At 51.9% G+C, this 19885-nt stretch overlaps 2 protein-coding genes across 7 annotated transcripts in view; one reads left to right on the top strand and one right to left on the bottom strand.

Annotated features, from left to right (window-relative positions):
- Positions 1-7665: 7665 nt before the first annotated feature.
- Positions 7666-16262, top strand: GPX3 (glutathione peroxidase 3). The gene is made up of 5 exons (XM_007093409.3): positions 7666-7832; positions 12442-12595; positions 14079-14196; positions 14638-14737; positions 15152-16262. Exons 1-5 carry the CDS (start codon positions 7746-7748, stop codon positions 15371-15373), a joined length of 681 nt encoding a protein of 226 aa, XP_007093471.2. The 5' UTR covers positions 7666-7745; the 3' UTR covers positions 15374-16262.
- Positions 16263-16811: 549 nt separating this feature from the next.
- TNIP1 (TNFAIP3 interacting protein 1) overlaps positions 16812-19885 on the bottom strand; it is a 52828-nt gene continuing 49754 nt past the window's right edge. For 5 of the 6 annotated variants that reach the window (XM_015542577.2, XM_042994050.1, XM_042994040.1 and 2 more), the window contains 2 exons: positions 19316-19406; positions 16812-17596 (listed from right to left, as the gene is read on the bottom strand). In XM_015542577.2, the coding sequence (XP_015398063.1) occupies positions 17562-17596; positions 19316-19406 (126 nt within the window). In that variant the 3' untranslated portion in view covers positions 16812-17561. The remainder of the gene's footprint in view (positions 17597-19315; positions 19407-19885) is intronic. The other variant, XM_007093412.3, reaches the window with a different exon arrangement.

Below are 19885 nucleotides of genomic sequence, written 5' to 3'. Positions count from 1 at the left end.
ATAAAGCTAAGTGGCAGAGGAGCCAGTTTCCTGAGGTTAATAAACAGGCTGTTTATAGCCTAGAGCAGTCACGGGGCAGGAACAGGCAGGCTGGGAGGTCATGCTCTTTCTGACTGTTGAGGTTTCTCATAAACATGCCCCCGTCAACCTTCTGGGATTCAAGAACAACTCTGGGCCCATTGCCCTCTCCTCCCTTCCTTCTTTCTCCCTGTGATGGCTCTCCTCCTCTTTCCTTTCTCCTCTCCTATCCCCTTCCATCACCCTTTCTTCCATAATGAAAAGAGGATCCATTTTCACATTAGACACACTTGATAACTTTGGGTAGGCAATTCATCCCTCTGAGTCTCAGTTTCCTCCCTTGTACAAGGGGGGTCATAATGGGGCTCTCCTCAAAGAATATACATAGGAGAAGGTGCCCAGCACTGTGTTTAGCACACACAATGGGTATTTAAAATCTGTTTGCCCTTCCCTTTTCCCCCTCCACCCATCCCATCTCCCTAATCCTGGCCCCCACCCATGTTGTTTACATTCTTCTTGGGAGGAGAATAGAATAGACCATAAATAGGTAGATAAAAATAAATGAATGAGATCACTTAAAATTGTGAAAAGAAATAAAAGAATAACAAAACAAAGTGATGTGAGGAAGGAGGCTTTTTCTGTCTGCTGTCCTCAGGATAAAGTCCAAGGTCATCAAAGCTCATCTCCATCTGCCCTTGTTTACCTCTCCAGCCTTACCTTGAGTCACTTTTCTCCTTGAACTCTCTGCTTTAGCCATGAGGAACGCGGAGTATAAAAGCTGGAAGAGGTTAGTCAGTCTTCGATCCAGTGGTTCCTTCAACCCCACTCTTTCCCATGTCTCGCCCATGAAGGAGTCGTCCTGCTCCTGCCCAGATTACTAGTTACTTCCACCTGGAAGCCAGCCATGCAGCCACTCATCTGAGTTAGGTTTCCCTTTCTGTGCTGCCACTTTCCCCTGTGAGAGTATCCATCACCCTGCACAGCTGGTTTGTTTTCACCTCCCCACCAGACTGTAAGCCTCTTGTGGGCAAGAATCTCTTGTTCACTCTGAGTCCTCAGCAGTAAGCATAGTGCATAGCACATAGTAAGTGCTTAACAAACACCTGTTGTTTACTAATGTGCTTGTGGAATACTTAGTTTAGTAAGTTTAAGAGCTCAGTAAGATGAGGAAAAGGCACTGACAAGGCATGGCTCTGGAGGCAGAGAATGAATTGGAAGGGGGAGAAAAAAACCTCCTCAGTTCTTAGAGTTCTTGCTCTAGTTTCTTCCTGTTCCAACGATCTATCAGTGCCCCCTAAAAGGCTTACTGAGCAAGCAGAGCTGAAAGCATGGACCCCGTTTAACACCTTCCAGGGGGAAGGTCACACCCTAGAGGGGTGGCTCTGCTTTGGCTGAAGTTACCCAGCCAGCTGGTGGTAGAGTGTGTCTTAATAAGGTTAGGGCCCAGAGGTGCGGGGCTCAACCTCTTCATCTTGCAGGGGATGTGGATGGCAGTGGTGATATGCAGACTCTGAACTAAGTGCCTCGCTCATTTCAAATCAAAAGAACCATTTGAGGGCGATGGTACCCACAAAGAAGGAGACAATATGATTTACCCACAGTCCACCCTCACCCTATAACCCACCCCTGACTGGGCAGACTCTCCTGGGCACCACTGCATTTATCTTCATGGACTCCTCCCCTGGGGTCAGTTCATGAGAAATGGCACATCACAGACTGCCTGGGATGGACAAAACCCCAGAATTCTGATTTCCTCATTTCAGAGTTGGAGGGATTGCAAGGTTCAGAGAGAAGGGACTAGGCTATGGGACATACTAAGATAGGATCAGGACTCCAGACTCTCACTCCAAAACCTTCTCGAGTATACCTCACAAGCCCCCTTGGCATGAACCTTCTGAGTTGGGGAAGGGGTAGGAATGATACAGACCTGACCTGGCCTTTTCTTGGCTGTGGTCATGTTGGGAGAAGAGGGAGGGAGGGGCAGTGATAAGCTACCCACCTCATCTTGTTTGCTCTAGAGTTTATTGGTTCCTTCTAGTCCCCGTTGGTTTTGTGCATTGTTAGTTAACCCACAGGAAGTAGGATATGGGTTGTTCACTGTTAAGTGACTATTTATGAAGGTTGTTATTCTTCTCCAACACTATAGTCTCCCAGCCCAACAATAACCTAGAAAGGATGGAGGTGGGTGGTGTGAGGCTAGCAGAGACATAGGTAGGGCTCACTACTACTAAGAAATGGGAAAAAGAGTTTGGGGTTCTAGAAACATATAAGGAATCCCAGAGAATGGAAGGGCCATTGTGACTGAAAACTTGGAACTGTATCCAGCCTGGTGTGACTCTTAGAGATGCCTGAATTTGCTGTGGGGCCCTAGACAAATCACTCAGCCTCTCAGAGATTCAGCTCCCAGATGAGGGCCAATTGAATGAGATAGTCTGTAGGGGCTCATTATTTTTTTACAAGTCTCCCTCCAACTAAGCAGGCTTCGGAGTGAGAGGGAATCGTTGACTCCCATGTCAGGAAAGCTCAACACCTGGTATTTGCCAGGCCAGGTCCTGGTAAAGTTTAATTGGGAGATCTACAGAAAAGAGTTAACGTAGCAGGACTGCTACGCTTAGAAAAATCTGCTTGCACAGTTGGCTCTTGTGTTGGCATTTGGGAACTTCAGTTTCAGTTTTTCAGGAGGATTTCCACTATTCCCAGAACTGATAAGAGTAGGTCGCCGTGCCCAAACTGTTTATACAAACAATGTGGTTTACGCTGAGCACCTGCCTTCCTTCTGGAAGTCTGGAATTTTGGCACATGCTAAACAGATGATGCCTACATGGCCAGCCCCCAGTAAAAGCCGTGGGCACTTAGTCTCTAATGAGCCGCCCTGGCAGACAACATATTACATGTGTTGCCACTGTTCATTTAGAGGAATTAAGCACATACTGTGACTCAGCTGGGAGAGGACTCTTGGAAGCCTGTGCCTGGTTTCCTCCAGACTTTGTCCCATGCACATTTTTCCTTTGCTGATTTTGCTTTGTGACTTTTTACTATAATAAGTCATAGCATGAGTATGACTATATGCTGAGTTCTGTGAGTCCTCCTCCTGAATCACTGAACCTGGATGTGATCTTGGGGACTTCAGACAGGAGATAAGCCTGGATTGCTTTTCTTTCTTTTTCCCTTCCCTTCCCTTCCCTTCCCTTCCCTTCCCTTCCCTTCCCTTCCCTTCCCTTCCCTTCCCTTCCCTTCCCTTCCCTTCCCTTCCCTTCCCTTCCCTTCCCTTCCCTTCCCTTCCCTTCCCTTCCCTCCCCTCCCCTCCCCTCCCCTCCCCTCCCCTCCCCTCCCCTCCCCTCCCCTCCCTCCCTCCCTCCCTCCCTCCCTCCCTCCCTCCCTCCTTTCTTTCTTTCTTTCTTTCTTTCTTTCTTTCTTTCTTTCTTTCTTTCTTTCTTTCTTCCTTAGAGAGAGAGAGAGAGAGAGGGCACAAGTGAGCGAGGGGCAGAGAAAGAGGGAGAGACAGAGAAGTGGGGCTCACCCGAAGCTGGGCTCGAGCTCACCCGGATGCGGGACTTGTCCTCAAGGACCATGAGATCATGACCTGAGCTGAAGTCAAATGTTTAACCAACTGAGCCACCCAGGCGCCCCAGGAGATAAGCCTGGATTTCACAGACAACCATAATCCTTTACCAATCTCATGATTATATAGCCTAAACCAGGACTGTCCAATAGAAATATAACATCTCTAAAATGTAATTTTACGTAATTTTAAATTTTCTATCAGTCATCTTTTAAAATGTAAAAAGAAACAAGTGAAATAAATGTCAAGAATATATTTTCTTTAACCTAATCTATAAAATATTAATATTTTAACATGTAACGATACAAACATTTATTAGGGTATTTTACATTCTCTTTTTCATACTAAGTCTTCTAAAACCAGTGTGTATTTTATACTCATAGCACATCTCAATTTGGACTAGCCACCTTCCAGGCACTCACTAGCCACACCTGGCTGGTGGCTGCCATGCTGGACAACACAGCCTTAGAGATTAAAGGCAAGAGCTCTGGAGACAAAATACCTGGGTCAGAATCCTGGTTCTACCACCTATCAAACTGCATGACCTTAAGCAAAGTTACTTAACCTCTCTATGTATTAGTTTCTTCATCTGCAAAATGGGCATAATAATGTTACCTACTTCATGAGGCTGCAGGGATTTTTCAAAAAGCTAACACATCTAAAGCAATACCTGGTACATACAGGATGCTGGGGGCTGGCTGTTACTCTTACTGTCCAACAATAAGATCAACTCGTCCAACTTCTTACTCCATAGATGAGGAAACCAATGCCCAGAGTTTGAAAGGCCCACGTTTCAAAAGTAGGGGCTCTAGCTACGTCTCTTGAAGAACTCCCTGTCTCTAGGCTGACTCTGAGATCGGATCAGCTAGTTATTTAGGCAACTGGCAGCAACAGGGCCACACCTGGGTTCTGCAATCCCTTCTTGATTGCAAAAGAGGGCTACCGTTTGAAATTGGCACTGAGGTGATGGGAGCTGGGCCTCCCTTCTGCTGCCCCCATCTGGACCCATCAGTTGGGCTGGCTGACCCCATCACCAAGTCCAGTGCTTACTCAGCAGTGACAGGGCTGGCTTCCATTGTTTTGGCTTTTTATAGCCCCTCTTGTTTATTAACTCACGTTCTATCTTCCTCAGAGACAGAGAGCATCAGTACTTTTTAAAAACCTCCTTCAAGTCATCTGTGGTCCCTGTCTACCCACCAAATAGTAAGCTCCCTATTTATGTCTCCAAAATGGATGGAGAAGAGGCACTGGGTGCCCATTTGTCTGGGACTCTGGAGAGCACATTCTCAGGCTGGAAACACAACTGGCTTATGATTCCTCTACAGCATCTGTTTCCACCCTTCCTCTCCTGAAATCAATGCAAATCATTTACTCTCCTGTGATAACTCAGTAACTCACATGTCTCGAATCTTACTAGCAGCTAGAATCAAACCAGTTTTGTCTGCTCAAACTGTTAGCACGTGTCGACCTGAAGTTCCACTTATTCTATATGCTAAGTAGCATTTTATTTAACATTCATTTATTTAATATTTACTGAGCATCTACCATATAGGAAGCCCCGTGCAAAGTTTTGGGAATGAAGCTGTTGTGGACCTTGTGACTTAGTGTAGAAAGTAAACAAGAAATGATGATAAAGGACAACAAAGGGTTGATATAGAAAGTATCAGATGCTCTAGGAACAATACTAAAGCAAGGGGACCTGAACAAAAGTGGAGACCTGATAAATGGTAGGAGAGAACCAGTTAAGGAGAGAATGTGGAGTGCTCCAGGCAGGGGGGACAGCCTAGACAAAATCTCGAGGCAAGAGAGAATGGCACATTGGAAGAACTGAAAAAAGGTCTAGCACAGCTGGGGTAGAATGAGAGGAGTGCGGCTGGATTTTGAGGACATTGTCTGAAGCGCTAAGGAATTTGGACTTCAACCTGAGAGCAAGAGGAAACAGCCCAGTGGAGAATAACATCTTTCAAAACATAGGGTTCTGGGAACAAATCAACCAAATGAGCTAAAAATGTGGGCGGCGAAAAGGCGGGGGCCGTACTCTTTTCATGTTTGTCTTCGTCTTCTTGGTGGGAAGTCTCAGCCCTCTTTTGAAAGCAGTGTGCAGGCTATCCTCAGTGCCAGGCCGTGCTCGCCTGACCCCCACAGCCCACTGTCCGTGAAGCTAGTACTCCTGAGTTTGGTGCAGCACAGGCCTTCCTCAGACCCTGGGAACTGTAGAGCCACAAAGACCATCCATATGAGACACTGCCAAAGGCTCTGAGGCCCAGAGAAGGAAAGTAATCTGTGTGTGGCCCCACAGTAAGCCTCAGGCCTCTGGCTTCTTCTTCTTTCCCTCGAAGAAAGTGAACACCAGGTCTGGGACTAGGATGAGGCAAAATTTAAGGAGACACTTACAAAATTTAAGGAGACACTCACTCTCAGGTGCCAGCTGTGCGTTTGCAAGACCCTAGGTGCCCACTTGCCTCATCCTCATCCTGGCTCTGTTGGACACACCTGGAGGGCTGAGACTGTTACAGTCTCAGAAAACTCTCTGACATCTCTCGTGGTGTTAACATGATGCTAGGCACATATTTTCAGGGTCATTAGATGCCTACTAATGATAATGAACAATGGGTTTCTGACAAACTGCTAGGTAGACAGACATTTTTGTATCTTTGGGTAAATATGACCTTCAAAAGACAACAGAACAAAGTGGAGAGTGCCTGAGACTGGAGTGTAGAGATCTTGATTCTGGTTCCCTCTCTGCCACCGATTTACTATGGGAACTTGGACAAATTGTTCTCCATCTCTAGGCTTCAGTGAAAGGAGGCGGCTGAATAACATTTATTGAGCACTAACATTTAATGACTCTGTGTCAGTCATTGTTCAAATGCCCCTGCGCTTTAACTCATTGAAAGACTTTCCGGCCTTCAAGGTTCCCTTTCCTTCAACAGGCTGTGATCTGAAGTAAGAAAGGCTTTACAGAGAATGTGGGACTTGAGACAGAACTTCCAGGTTCCCACGCAGACAGTATCTTCCATTATAGTAAAGGCATGCTATCTCAAGGCACTTCTCCACTAGAAGACAGAGAATCATCTGCCTCAGAATCATGTTTGGAACATGTCTGAAGGCAGATTCTTGGCCTCTGCCCCTGGAGATTCTAATACAGTGATTCCAGTGGGGCCTGGGAATGTGTTATAAGCTTCCCAGGTGACTCTGGTAGTTGGGCAGATTTGGGAATGCACTGATCCCAACGCATTCCCCTATCTACGAGCAGGATCATACAAGACAGCCCAGACCTAGAGCTGCCTGACTTCATCAGCAGTTCTCCCCAAGCAGAGAAATGAATTATTTGATTGATTAATGCAACAAATATTAAGCACCTGTGTTCTGGGCCCCGTTCCAGGTGGTGGTTTTGGTCTCTGCTCTCCGGGAACTTCTGTTCTAGGTCTGTCACTTATTTTAGAACCAGAAGGTCTTCAGGAGGTCAACAACTAGTCCCATCATTACACAGTTGGGTAAACCAAGACCCAGAGGGGGAAAGCAACACATTCAAGACTACACAGTGAGCTAAGGTACTTTCTGCTCCCACATCAGTTGAGGTACCCCAGTGTACCTCCTGCAAAATCCGTGGGCACCCACTGTTTGCTTCTTAAGCACTGAACCTGCACGGAGCAAATGTTCCTGAAGGCTCACGTCAGATCTTGCAGACATTTTTAATCCTCAACATCCCTTCAACTGGAATGGAGGAAAGAGGAGAGAGGGCACACCGCGAGTGTTTTAAAACCTAGGGCTAAGAAATGCTTCCTAGGATTGAGCCTTGCATTAGTTCCTCGGTGCTATTTAAAGCCCTTTCCCCTGGTTGTGCTGGAGGATATTGTGCCTGCCTCCTCCTGCACTTTAGAGCCGAAAGAAGAGGGGGCCGCCCCATGGGTTCACCAGGACCAGCTCCCATCTCTGCCCAGACTTGCTTATGTCACTGTCGCCCGGAGCCTGGGGAGGAGAAGGAGTGCCCGCCCCCGAAGTGCCAGTCGCCCTGCGATTGGCTACAGGGACTCCGGCCCTGCCGCGGATTGGTCATCGCTGAGGGCTTGAAAGGTGGCTGGGAGCGTCGGACACCTCAGACGGCGGTGGCCCGGGATCAGACCGCGTCTCAGGCGAGCCCGAGACGCGCCCCCAGCCCGCCATGGCCCGCCTGTTGCGGGCGTCCTGTCTTCTCTCCCTGCTCCTGGCTGGCTTCGTCCCGCCGAGCCGGGGGCAGGAGAAGTCCAAGGTGAGTGAGCCTCCGGGGTGGGGACCTGGCGGGACGAGCAGAGCCCCCAGGTGTCCATTTCTCGGTGGCGAGGCACCCCTCTTCCCAGGCTCCCCTCCAGAAGGGCAACACCTAGTGCGAGGACCCTTAACTCCGGTTCCTCCCTCTCCGCCGCCGGGACCCCCACCCGGAGAGCGGGTCTTCACAGCTCCATCTATGGGTGATCTGGGTGCCCCCGGTGGGCAGAATGTATAGGGAGGAGGGGCATTCTCGCTGAGTTGACCCCTTCTGCCCCACAGCTGCCTCAGAGTCGCCTTGCTACATGCATGACACGACTGTCTTCAGCTACTCCCTTCCAGTCGGGCCTGAAGGGGGTGGGGGCGCAGAGACCCGGGGTCTGGGTTGGCTGCGGAGGTTCCCGGGGTGACTGACAGGCTAGGAGAAAGGGAAGGAGCTGGGTAGTTCCCGTCTCAAAGAACTGTGGTGGGGGCTCTTCTAGCTCAAGAATTAACGCAGGTAGAAATGCCCACTTGGATTCCAGGGCGTCGGTAGAAGGCGTAGAGATCTGTGACACCACTCAGCACTCTGGCTACATCTTCAATCCTTTCTGGGCCTCAGTTTCTCCATCGGTGGGGACGGGTGTGGGGGTGGTCAGGGGCACAATGAAGCTGATGGTTTCAGAGAGGATGCTTGGAGAAGCTGCAAAATCTACAATCCTTGAAGGTCTGGGCAGAGTTCTGGGGCAGCCTCACTACCCACACCCACTGCCCATAATGGCCTGAGCAAAGCCTTGTAGGGTGGGGATGCTGAGGCCAGGAGTGGGGTGACCCAGCGTCCTTATGTCTTTGGACAGCGTATGCCAAGGTGGGCCCAGTAGATCTCTTCCAGGGTGGGAAGCTGAAACCAGGCAAAGGGATAAACCCAAACAGAGAGATTTTTCTCTCCACCCTCCCAACACACATCACACACACACACACACACCCCCCACATGCTTGTGTAAGCTCAAGAGAAGCTTTGAGCTTCTGTGTTTCTAAAATCTTCTGGGTTTTTATTTTAATATCTTAGGAGTTCATAATTCTATTTCCAAAGTTCTATTCACTATTCAGTTAGCCCTTTCCAAGCACAGGGTTCCTTCTGTATGTTTCTATCCCCCTGTCCTGTCCTCAGCTAAATCCTATTCAGTCTGTTTCTCTTTGGAGTAAGCATAGAAATTGGATGGCCATGAAGCCACCTCTTCCATGCCTCCTCCTTTGTATCCAGCCCTGTTCATTATCCCCAACTCATTTTCTAGGGCAGAGATGGGACTGAGTTTCAAGATGGTGGTGTGGGGTAGAGGTAGGGGAGGCAGCCCAGCACCATGGAGTCAGTCCTTTACCCTGTTTGGGGAGAGCCAGAGAAGAGAAGATTGGGCCCTGACTCAAGAAGGCCGGGGGTAAGAATGTGGACCCCGTGAATAACTGAATAACTCATCATAGCCATGTGTTGTCTGGGGAGGAATTGATGGATTCAGAGAGAACAGGATGGGTATGGTCTAGAGAAGTCTTAGGGTGAGGTATGATCCTATCAGATACAAACCAGCTAGGACCTGTTGGCTAACAGGCTGGGTATGTGCATCTCTCCACCCAGGCCCTTAGAGAGTCGAAATGTCATAGCGCTGGATTCTAAGACTCAACCACCTACCTTACCCCCCAACTCCAGGGCCAAGGGATAGGATGGGGGGCCTGTGAGGAATGGGATAGACAGTAGGTGACAGTCTCAAAGGGTTGGCTGCCTCCTCCCAGTTCAAAGGGAGGAGCTTGGATAACAAAAGGAATCCTCCTTTCCTTGCTGTGTCCCCTCTCCAGTCCAGCTTAAAGCCACCCAGGCTCTCTGTACTTGCTGTGCAGAAGGACTTTGCAGAAGCTGAAGAAGGGTAACAGCTGCTGACGTGCATAGGATCCTAGTAACCGCTGGTTTCTAGGTGACTAAAGCAGGCAGAGAGAATCATGGAACCACAGGCTGACAGAACTGAAGAGCCCTTAAGACAGCACTGAATCTGAGCCTATCTGACAGGCGAGGAGCCAGAGCCCCACAGAAGGGAAAGGAGTGGTTACAGGAGTCCTGGCCAGGCCCAGAACTCAGGTCTCCTGCCCCCAGGCCAGGTCTCCTTTCATACCATCACATCGATGGGAGTGGTAGATGGAAGAGGAGAAAGATCCAAGACCAGCAGCCCAAGCCGCCGGGGTCCTGGCTGAGACCCCCTCCAGCTCCCAAGTCACCAGCACTCTCCTGTCTCATCCAACTGTGGCAGGCCTGAGGCACTTGAGCTGCCTCTCCCCACCATCTCCTTTGGCCTCCCTGTTTAAGGTGCAGGGCTCTGGCATTCCTGGGCCCAGAGGAGGGAAGGAGGCTCACAGCTCGCGTAAGGACTGGGTAGCAGTGCTCAGTGGTGAGTACAGGCCATGGCTTCCGCCACCATAGGCCACCCTCTGACCCCCATCAGTCTGAATCCACAACCCCGGCCTCACTGTCCCCACTAGAAAGCTCAGAGGCTTTGTCATCATCCCTTCTCCTGGAGACACCTTGCACAGTGCATCATCTTCTTTACACTGGCTGGGGAACATCAAAGTCCTCTTCACAATAATGTGGGGACATTAGGGCCCTTTACCCTAGCCTCAGGCAGAATAATCAGTATCCATCCCTCGACGTGGGGATTTCTCTCCAAGAGGTCTTCCAGACTTCTTTGATCTGCCTATAGATTCTTACAGCCATTTTGGGAGGTGGGTGGTAATATCCTCCCCTGTCAGCTGACTGAGGCTTGGAGAGTAAAATTGGCTCACTTGCCCCGGGGCCCCAGAGCCAGCCACGTCTAAAACCTAGTGAGAAGAGGTTCCCCTTGCCCCACCCCCAGCCCAAAGCTGTGCCCAGAAGCTGATCCTCCTGTTGTTTACAAGCTTCCATTATTTAGACAACCTCTTGGCTTTTGTTCTCTCCATTTCCCAGAATTTGTTTTTGGATTAGGGTGGAGTTTTGGAAGAGCTGGAGAGGCTGGAGAGACGTGTAGGGAGGCCTTTCCTTCTGGCTGCTAGACCTCTGTGGTCAGCTGGGCTATGTTTGTTGTGTCCTGTTTGTCTGTATTTTGTGGTGGAACCCACCCAACTGGGGCCAAGGAGGCCCAAGGGCTAGAGGAATGTTGAGCTTAGTTCTCAGGCCTGCCTCCAGCACCCACCAGAAATCACAGGGCATGGAATAACAGCCTCATGGAAAGCAGGGAATTTGCATCGAAGCCAAGAAGAGAGTTTGCAGCTCTCGGATTGGCTTGTTGGAGGGAGCCCTGCCTCATCTGGCTCAGCAGGCCTGCGGCATCTTCCAGACAGAGGGTGGCTTTTCTGTACTGTCCTGGGGCCACACCCTGCTAAGCCAGATGACTCCCTTTGCCCAACTGGGCCCAGGTACCTCGCCTACAGGAAGTCTTCTTGGTTGATGGGGAGGAGAGGGTGTGGATTTGCTTCTGTAACTCCAACACCTGTCTCTGTCTCTCCTGGTCTATAATGGTGGTTTGCATTTGATTTGTTTTATTGTCTTGCGACCCCTCTCCTATGACATTAGGGCCAGAGATTTCCTGCTACAGTGGTGGCAACATTTTCCTTTCCCATCATGACCAGCGCCTCTGCTGATTGTGTTATTGATGCCGAGTCACCCTTTCGAGAGCAGACCCAGATTTTTGTAGTCTGTACCAGAGCCAGGGCGGGCACAGAGAAGGGTCTGATGCAATGTCGTGCTGGTTGGCAGGGATCCCACTCCTCCTCTCCTGATAGTGACGCTGACAAGTCAGCAGGGTTGAGCAAAGCTGGTCCAGTTCGAGGTTCTCATCTTATGAAAGAGGAAACTGAGACCCAGCCCAGAGAAAGGGCTAGCACCAGACCACACAAAGTGTCAGTGGCAGAGCTGGACGAGGACCCCAGGTCCCCCACCTCCGAGTCCATTGTTGGCTACTTGTTCTGGAGGTTGACTGGGGGTAGGGCAGCAAAGAGGGAGGCATAACAGTCGTCTCAGCTGCACACTCGCAGGAAACGTCTCATACATGCCAGGCTTTCCCCTTGCCGTGGTGCCAAATCCTCTCAGCAGGCCTTTCCCCTTCCTGGTTCCTCCTGCTTCCCTGTTTTATAGCAACAGCCTCGGCTTTCCAGCCCTCCGGATTTGGAACCTCCGAATCACCCCTTTCTACACTGCCACTTCCTCCTTTCTGTCCAGTCCCTCTTCCACAATGCTGTCATTCAGGCCCACATCATCACTTGCCTGGCTGGTTGCACTGGCCATGCCAGGAGTCTCCATCAGCACCCAGAAATGCAACCTCCAGCACCAGCATGGTCTCCCTCCAAGCCTGGCAAATGTTCACAAATTGGCATGTGAAGTGGAAGTAATGGTCACCGTAAATCATTCTCCGGGTTTCCATACGCTCACCAGACGATTAAGTGCTTTCGTAATCATCCCTTTGCATAAGGAATTAGAGCTCGGTTCTGGTCCACTCTGGAGTGGTCTTGGGAAAGTCACTCCCCCTTACTGGTATCTTTTATTGTCTTGAAAACGGAGATGCCAGGTTCCCTTCCAGCTCTAACTGCTCCCTGGTGCCGGTCTTCCTGTGTTTCAGACGGACTGCCACGCTGGCGGGAGCGGCACTATCTATGAGTACGGAGCCCTGACCATCGATGGGGAGGAGTACATCCCTTTTAAGCAGTATGCTGGCAAATACATCCTGTTTGTCAACGTGGCCAGCTACTGAGGCCTAACAGGCCAGTACGTTGGTAAGAGCCCACTTTCCCTCTCTGCTCTGGGACTGTTTCTGCCAGTTGGGCACATTTCAATCACAGGAGCGTTTTTGACGCAAGGGGAGAGGGGTGACTGATCACGAAATGCCAAACCGTGTATCCCAGTTCTACTGTGTTCCATGGGTTTTTTTTTTTTTTTTAATGTTTTTATTTACTTTTGAGAGCCAGAGAGAGCCAGAGCATGAGTGGGGGAGGGGCAGAGAGAAAGGGAAACACAGAACCCGAAGCAGGCCGCAAGCTCTGAGCTGTCAGCACAGAGTCTGATGCGGGGCTCAAACTCACGAACCGTGAGATCATGACCTGAGCTGCAGTCGGACACTTAACCGACGGAGCCACAGAGGCGCCCCTGTGTTCCGTGTTTTTGTGAAGATTATGTAAGCCCAAGGTCTGATCACCTTCAGACGTGTTCTAGAACATTCCCAGTTATCCTTCCTCCCTGGGTACCTCAACTGCCCTGAAAGCAGAGAGAGGGAAGAGACTTGTTTTGTACCTGGAGTGTCCTTTCACTAGAGTAAGAAATGGTAGCTTTATCCTGAATTTCCCATCTGCCCTGGTGCTTCTCTTGGCCCCTATCTGGAAAGCAGACAGTTGGGCTGAGGTCCCCAGTTGTGTGTCAGTGGCTGTATTGGGTGTTTCACCGAGATTTCATGATCCTCGTATCCTCCCTCCTTTCTTCTCAGCTAGGGCTAAGGGTCAACAACCTGGGGGAACAGGCAGGCCAAAGGCATCTGACGGCACCCACAGGAAAATGCTCTGGGGCTGAGCACAGTCTGCTGATGGGGCTGGGGGAAGCAAGGGCAACCTGACCCTGAATGTCTGCCTGCCAGACTCAGGCAAATTCCTGGATGTGGAATGACGCAGGCCGGATGGCCCAGTGGGCACTGGGTGCTCTGGCTAGAATGCTTCTGTATAGCTCTTGGAAGAGAGCAGAGTGTTTGTGCAACAGATGGGCTGGGTGCTGGCAACTGCACGAGAGGCCAGGTGCACCAGGTGCACCGAGGGGACTAGGGTGCTGGGCCAGGGCCTCCCTTTGATTCCCAAGCTGGGGAAGTATGGGAGAGTGGTGATGGCCCCGCCCACCTCCCACCCCCTCCCCAGGAAGTCCTGTCTTCTGCCCAGGGATGTATGGCTCTTGGTCTAGGCAACTCAATCCCGACAGTCTGGCAGGAGCCCTTGGCTTACTGGCCCAGTGGCAGTGGGCAGGTGACTGACTACTGATTTGAGGAAGAGTATTGCTCTCACTTCTCCCCAGACCTCCAACCCAACCAGACTGGAGTCAGGAGGATGGGACTCGCATCCCAGCGGTGCCACACTCCCTGGGCGATCTTGGGCAAGGCCCTTCCCCTGTCAGGCCTCAATGATTTCAGCTATCCAATGGGAGAGCAGGAGGAGTGGTACGGATGACGCGGGGCTCTTTGATAGACTACCTTCACCTCTGCCCTCTTTTTCCCTGGCCCAGAACTGAATGCACTACAGGAAGAGCTTGCACCATTTGGGCTGGTCATTCTGGGCTTCCCCTGCAACCAATTTGGAAAACAGGAACCAGGAGAGAACTCGGAAATCCTACCCAGCCTCAAGTGAGTGCTTGCTTCGTGTCCCGAGAAAGCTCCTCTGAGAAAGCACAGCCCCGCCCTGTGCCTCCGCCTAAGCACAGGGCATCTCTTGCATTGGCCCCTACTCATGACAGATACTTAGCCACCAAGAACGATGCTCCCCTTCATTGAAATGAACAGAAAAGGGGTCAGGGACAGGGATGACTGCATGTGAGTGCACGATGGGATGGCAGGGGTGGGTGGGGGAGGAGTGTAGGCAGGGGACAGGGTTACTGAGAAGGTACCAAACTGGAAAAAGAAGCTTGCAGACCCACACTATGCCTATGCCCATTCAATATCAGCTCCAGCTGCCTGGTGTGGAATAAAATCCAGATTCCCAACACCCCCTCCCTGTTCAGTCCCTTCCTTGTCATTTCTGGGCCCGTGCCCATCTCCTTGGGACCCACATAAGAATATTCTTTGTAGGCATGTCCGACCAGGTGGGGGCTTCGTCCCCAATTTCCAACTCTTTGAGAAAGGGGATGTGAACGGGGAGAAAGAGCAGAAGTTCTACACGTTCCTGAAGGTGAGTGTATAGTCACCTCTGCGGGCGTCTCTCAGCCCGGCTGACACCGGCTCTGAACAGGGCTGCAGCCACTCCTGTTCCCGCCCATGCAGAGACAAGGCCTGGGCCACCCTCCCCTGCTTCTGGGTTCTGGGGGAGTTTCTTGGCATCTATCCTTGCAACCATAAGACTCTGTAGACACTAGGCTCTCAACAGCCCATCTTGTAGATAAGGCCCAAGCAGGGCCCCACAAGTGATTGGCTAAGAGTCTCACAACCTGCTAAAGCCACTGCTGGTCCCGGGACCCCACTTTCATCTCCCAAACTGGTATTCTTTTCGCAGTGCCAGGCTGTTCCCCTACCTGCCAGGAAGGCCCAGGGCGGGAGGTGGGGAGGGCCCCACGTAGGGTTGACACCAGTCTCATCCCTGCTGCAGAACTCCTGCCCACCCACCTCGGAGCTCCTGGGCTCACCTAACCGCCTCTTCTGGGAACCCATGAAGGTCCATGACATCCGCTGGAACTTTGAGAAGTTCCTGGTGGGGCCAGATGGCGTGCCCCTCATGCGCTGGTACCACCGGACCACGGTCAGCACCGTCAAGATGGACATCCTGGCCTACATGAGGCGGCAGGCGGCCCTGACAGTCAATGGGAAGTAAATCAGGCCTGCCCCACCCCGTGTCCACCATGCAGGGGCTGGGGAGGGACTCTGTTCAGGAAGGAACCCATTTCTCTAAACACAACACACTCCCGCCACAGACCCCTTACTAATATACAAGGCCCCGACCTGACCCAAACGTGCACGTACGATTGTCGTCTGTACTGCTGCGCATGTGGGTGTCTGCACACGTGCCTCCAGGTGTGTGTGACCGTGCGTGTGCATGGGTACAGCCACCGCTGTCTACCTGCACAAATATGGGGGATGTGAACCGTTTGTGTGCCCACAACTGTGTGTTATGGAGAGTGCTGGAGAACTCCCCTTTCTCTCCAGTTGTCTGTTCCAGTGACAGCCATTCACTTTCAGTGGAGCCCAAGTTAAAACCAGCTCCAGATCCAACTGTTCTGCTCTGACCCGGACCTCAACCTTGGGGCCGGCATCTCCCACTGCCTCCAAACCTCACCACTGAAGTGCCCAGAAGTTTCTGGGTCTACCACACTGCCCCACCACTGAAGTGCCCAGAAGTTTCTGGGTCTACCACACTGCCCAATCTTCCCCCTCTCCATCATGCAGTCTCGCTCCTTCCTGAGGGGCCCTCCCAAGCCCCCTCCCCCACCCCACGGTGCTCCCTGAGAGCAGCCGAGGCAGACGTGAGAGCAAGGGCCACGTCCCCGTGTCAGGGATGGTGTCTCCATGAAGGAGGGGCCCGAAGCCCTTGTGGGCGGACCTCCCCTGAGCCTGTCTGAAGGGCCAGCCCTTAGTGCATTCAGGCTGAGGCCCCCGGGCAGGGATGCCACCCCTGCTTTTCTGCAGGATGTGCCCTCTCCCCTCACCCTGGCTCTTGGTATTAGACTCACCCCTGTGTTCCCAGTAAAGGCCTTTCTGCAGCAGCTGAGCCTACTGTGGTGCTTCCTCCATGGGGCCACCCTAGCTGGGGAGGGTGGGAGGGAGCAGAAGGATGGAAAAAGAATTGGAGGGAGTGCTTTGGGCGCCTGCTGTTTGGTTTCTACCTAGGCCCAGCCCACTCTGCTTCTCTAACTCGGCATTTGGAGTTTATAAATCCAGTTCATATCCGCTCTCGTTCCCTCCCACATTTCTCCAGGCAGCTGGAGCTGAGATGAAGTGTTCCATTTGACAGGTGAGGAAACTGAGGCTCACAGAAGGGCCAGCCTCGCCCAGGGTGTTCTGGTAGGTGAGGGGCAGGACTGGAATACAAACCCAGGTCACCTCTCAGCCCAGATTCTGTCCACTGCCCCTGGCTGCCCACCCTCGAGGAGGCGCAGAGCAGGGCCCAGGGGATATTTGCCAAGAGTCGGGGCAGTGCTCTTGGGACTAGGGGCCATGGGGCACAGAGGGAAGAGGCCGGGAAAGCAGCACTCTCACTGACTGGGAGGAGAACATTAGCCTGGACGTAAAAAAAAACACAAGTCACAGAATACTGATCTTCAACTTGGATTTATGTCCAAGGTTCGTGCAAACAGCTGCCCAGGGACAGCCAGCCACCCTGTTCTGGGCCTCTGACACCACAAGCCTCCAGCTGCAGGGCCGGGGCTCTGGTAGCTTCACGGTGGGCCCCTCAGCGCATGTGACTGGCGTGGCCTTCATCCCAGGCTGTCATGGCACCAGCAAGGCTGGTGGGTGGAGGTGGAGGGCCCTGCAACGGAACACCCCGTCATTCTCTTCTGTCTCCGGGGGCAAACCTGCCCTTCCTGCAGCTCCTCAGAGGGGAAGGGATGGGCATGGGGCAGGTCCTGCTGCTACAGAGCTTGAAGCGAAAATCAAACACACATATGAACTGAACGTGGTCCCCAGAGGGGCTGGAACCACTTCTGAGGAAGTTTTGAAAGGAAGGGGTCTCAGCTGGACCCCACTCTTGAGACTGACGTCCCCCAGCGCTTCTGCAAAGCATGGCAGGTCAGAGTCAGATGAGGCCTCTCTCCACTTGGTGGCAGGGTGGCGAGTTTCTCCTGGCCACTCCACAGGAGGGGCCCCAGATGGAAGCCTTCTGGGTAGAGCCTCTCCAGTCTGTGAACAGTTCAGGTCGGGCTGGGGCACAAGCTGGTGGCCCATCAGCCTCCCATCCGGCCGGGGCACTGGCTGCATACAGAACGTGGCCTCTAGTTTTTCAGTAATCTGAGATCAGGTGGCTCTGGCAAGACGAAGGTGGAGCCAAGTGACATAATCTGGTCTCACTGAGGCCCCTCACGGTCATTTTTCGTAGACTCTAAATAAAGAAAAATGTTGAGGACTTTAAAAGATGATACGATAACAGTAGGTTCCAAAGGCCTACAGAAACCAGTAAGTAACGATGAACGTAACACCTAGAGTTAAGTGTTGCCAAGTGCCAGGCCCCGGGTTAGTACCTTAGGTACATTTGTCACTCAATCCTTCAGCCCTATGAAGCAGGCAGATTATTGGCCCTTTATGGAGGAGGGAATAGGCGCACAGAGAGATTTTTAAAAATTTGCCTGAAGTTCCAGATCTAGGAAGTGTTTGAGCTTAGCCAGTCTGGCTCCACATCCCAGAGTTAGAGAAGTTCTGGGGGAGGAGACAGCCCTGCCCACTTGCCCCTCATCACAGCAGCCTCTGACGGGCTCCACACAACCTCTAGGGCTCTGTGGGGAACCATGAGAAAACGGCGGACCGGCGCAATGCCTCCTGCCACCCACTACGTCTTCCAAACCACGCTGCCTCCACGTCCCCCTGCAGCCTCTGTGAGGGGCACCTTCTGCGAGGGGCACTCTATCTCCTGGCACAGCTGGCTCTATCGCTGCACAGCCACAACCCTTAGAAAACACCTCTTTGTGCTGGGAAGGACTCAGCTTCCCTGACGCTTGCCCCCACAGGCAAGATGGTACCTTCTGCCCCACGCAGCCTTGCAGAAAGCAAAGGCTGTCACTAAGGGCCTGTAGTCCTCCTGTGACTAGTGAACAAACCGCCAGTCCCCAACTGTTTACGGCCAACACCGTGACCTGACGGAGCTTTTCAAAATGCAACTCTGGGGGCACCTGGGTGGCTCAGTCGGCTGAGCGTCCAACTCTTCATTTCGGCTTGGGTCCCGATCCCAGAGTCAAGGGATCAAGCCCTGCATCAGGCTTCGCACTGAGCACGGAGCCTTCTTGAGATTCTCTCTCTCTCCCTCTGCCCCTCTCCCCCTCTCGCTCTCTAACATAAATTAAAAACAAAACAAAATGCAAATTGAATCTGTCATGACACTGTGCTTTAAACATGTCCAAGGAATCCACATCATCTTTAGAATAAAGACCAGAACCCTGCCATGGTCTGCAAGCCCTGCACGGCCTGGACTCCCCTCCCTCCCTGACCTCACCTCGCCTCGCCCGTCGCTCCTTCTCCACCTTGTTCTTGGCTCCTGCAGTCTTCCCTTGATCGTCCAGTCTGCTTCCTTCCTCCCTCCCTCCCTCCCTCCCACCAAGGCCTATGTATTTGTCATTTCTCTGCAAGAACGTTCTCTTCACCGAGTTAACGCCATGCATTCTGAGAGTCTCGACTCAAACATCACTGTCCCCGGGCCAGGTCAGGCTCCCCCGGTATCTACCCTTCTTCCTTCAGGGCACCTGAGTGCAACTGAAGGCCCATTTGTGTGATTTTTTTTTTTTTTTTTGGCATGCATTTTATTCCTTTCTGCCTCCCTCCCTAGACAGTGCGCTCCATAGGGGCAGAGACCGTATCTGTTTCTCCTCACTCGGCACCCAGCACCCAGCACAGCACCCGGCGATTAGACACCACACTCAGATGAATGAATGACTTCAGTCCCCTCAGCCTGCAGTCACCTCCCATTCTCGCAACACTGTTTTGCAAAGTGAGGCCTCTCTTCCACCAAGATCAGAAGGTGGTGAGATCAGCCCCAAACTGGGGCACACCTGCCATGAGAGAAGTTATCTCCCCGAGGGGACGATGAGACCCAGTACAAGCTCCCACTCACCTGGTTCCGCAGGCCTGGCTGTGGGCGAGTCCATCACTTGGGAGCTCTGATTGCGCATCCCTCCACAGGGCGGCCGCCAGGTGTATTCTGGCTGCAACAGGACCGGTGCTTAGTAATCGGTGACCATGCTCAGAAATTACAGTAGCGGCTACCATGCCAGCATGGCGCTAAATACACATTAATCTAGTGCAACTGAATCCTTAACAACAACCCAGGTTGCCACGTCCATTTTACAGGTAAGGAAACCTGAGGCTCAGAGGGGTTAAAGAAACTTGTTGAAGGTCATCCAGCTAAGAAAGTGGCCGAGGGGCACCTGACTGGCTCGGCTGGTTAAGCGTCTGACTCCTGATTTCAGGCCATGATCCCCCCGGGCGTGAGATCCAGCCCAGTGCCTCTCTCTGCCCCTCCCCACCCCGCCCCCGCTCTCTCTCTTAAAATAAAAATAAATAAACCAAAAAAAAACAAAACAAAAACAAAAACTCCCTTAAAAAAAAAAAAAGAAAAGAAAACAAAGTGGCCAAGCTTCGGATTTAGGTCTCTATATAAGCCCAGAGCCAATCTCTTAAGTCC

This window comes from Panthera tigris, chromosome A1 (genome assembly GCF_018350195.1).
Source record: "Panthera tigris isolate Pti1 chromosome A1, P.tigris_Pti1_mat1.1, whole genome shotgun sequence".
Taxonomy (NCBI): Eukaryota; Metazoa; Chordata; class Mammalia; order Carnivora; family Felidae; genus Panthera; species Panthera tigris.
Note: the sequence above shows the minus strand (reverse complement) of the source record. Positions and strands in the feature narration are given on the sequence as shown.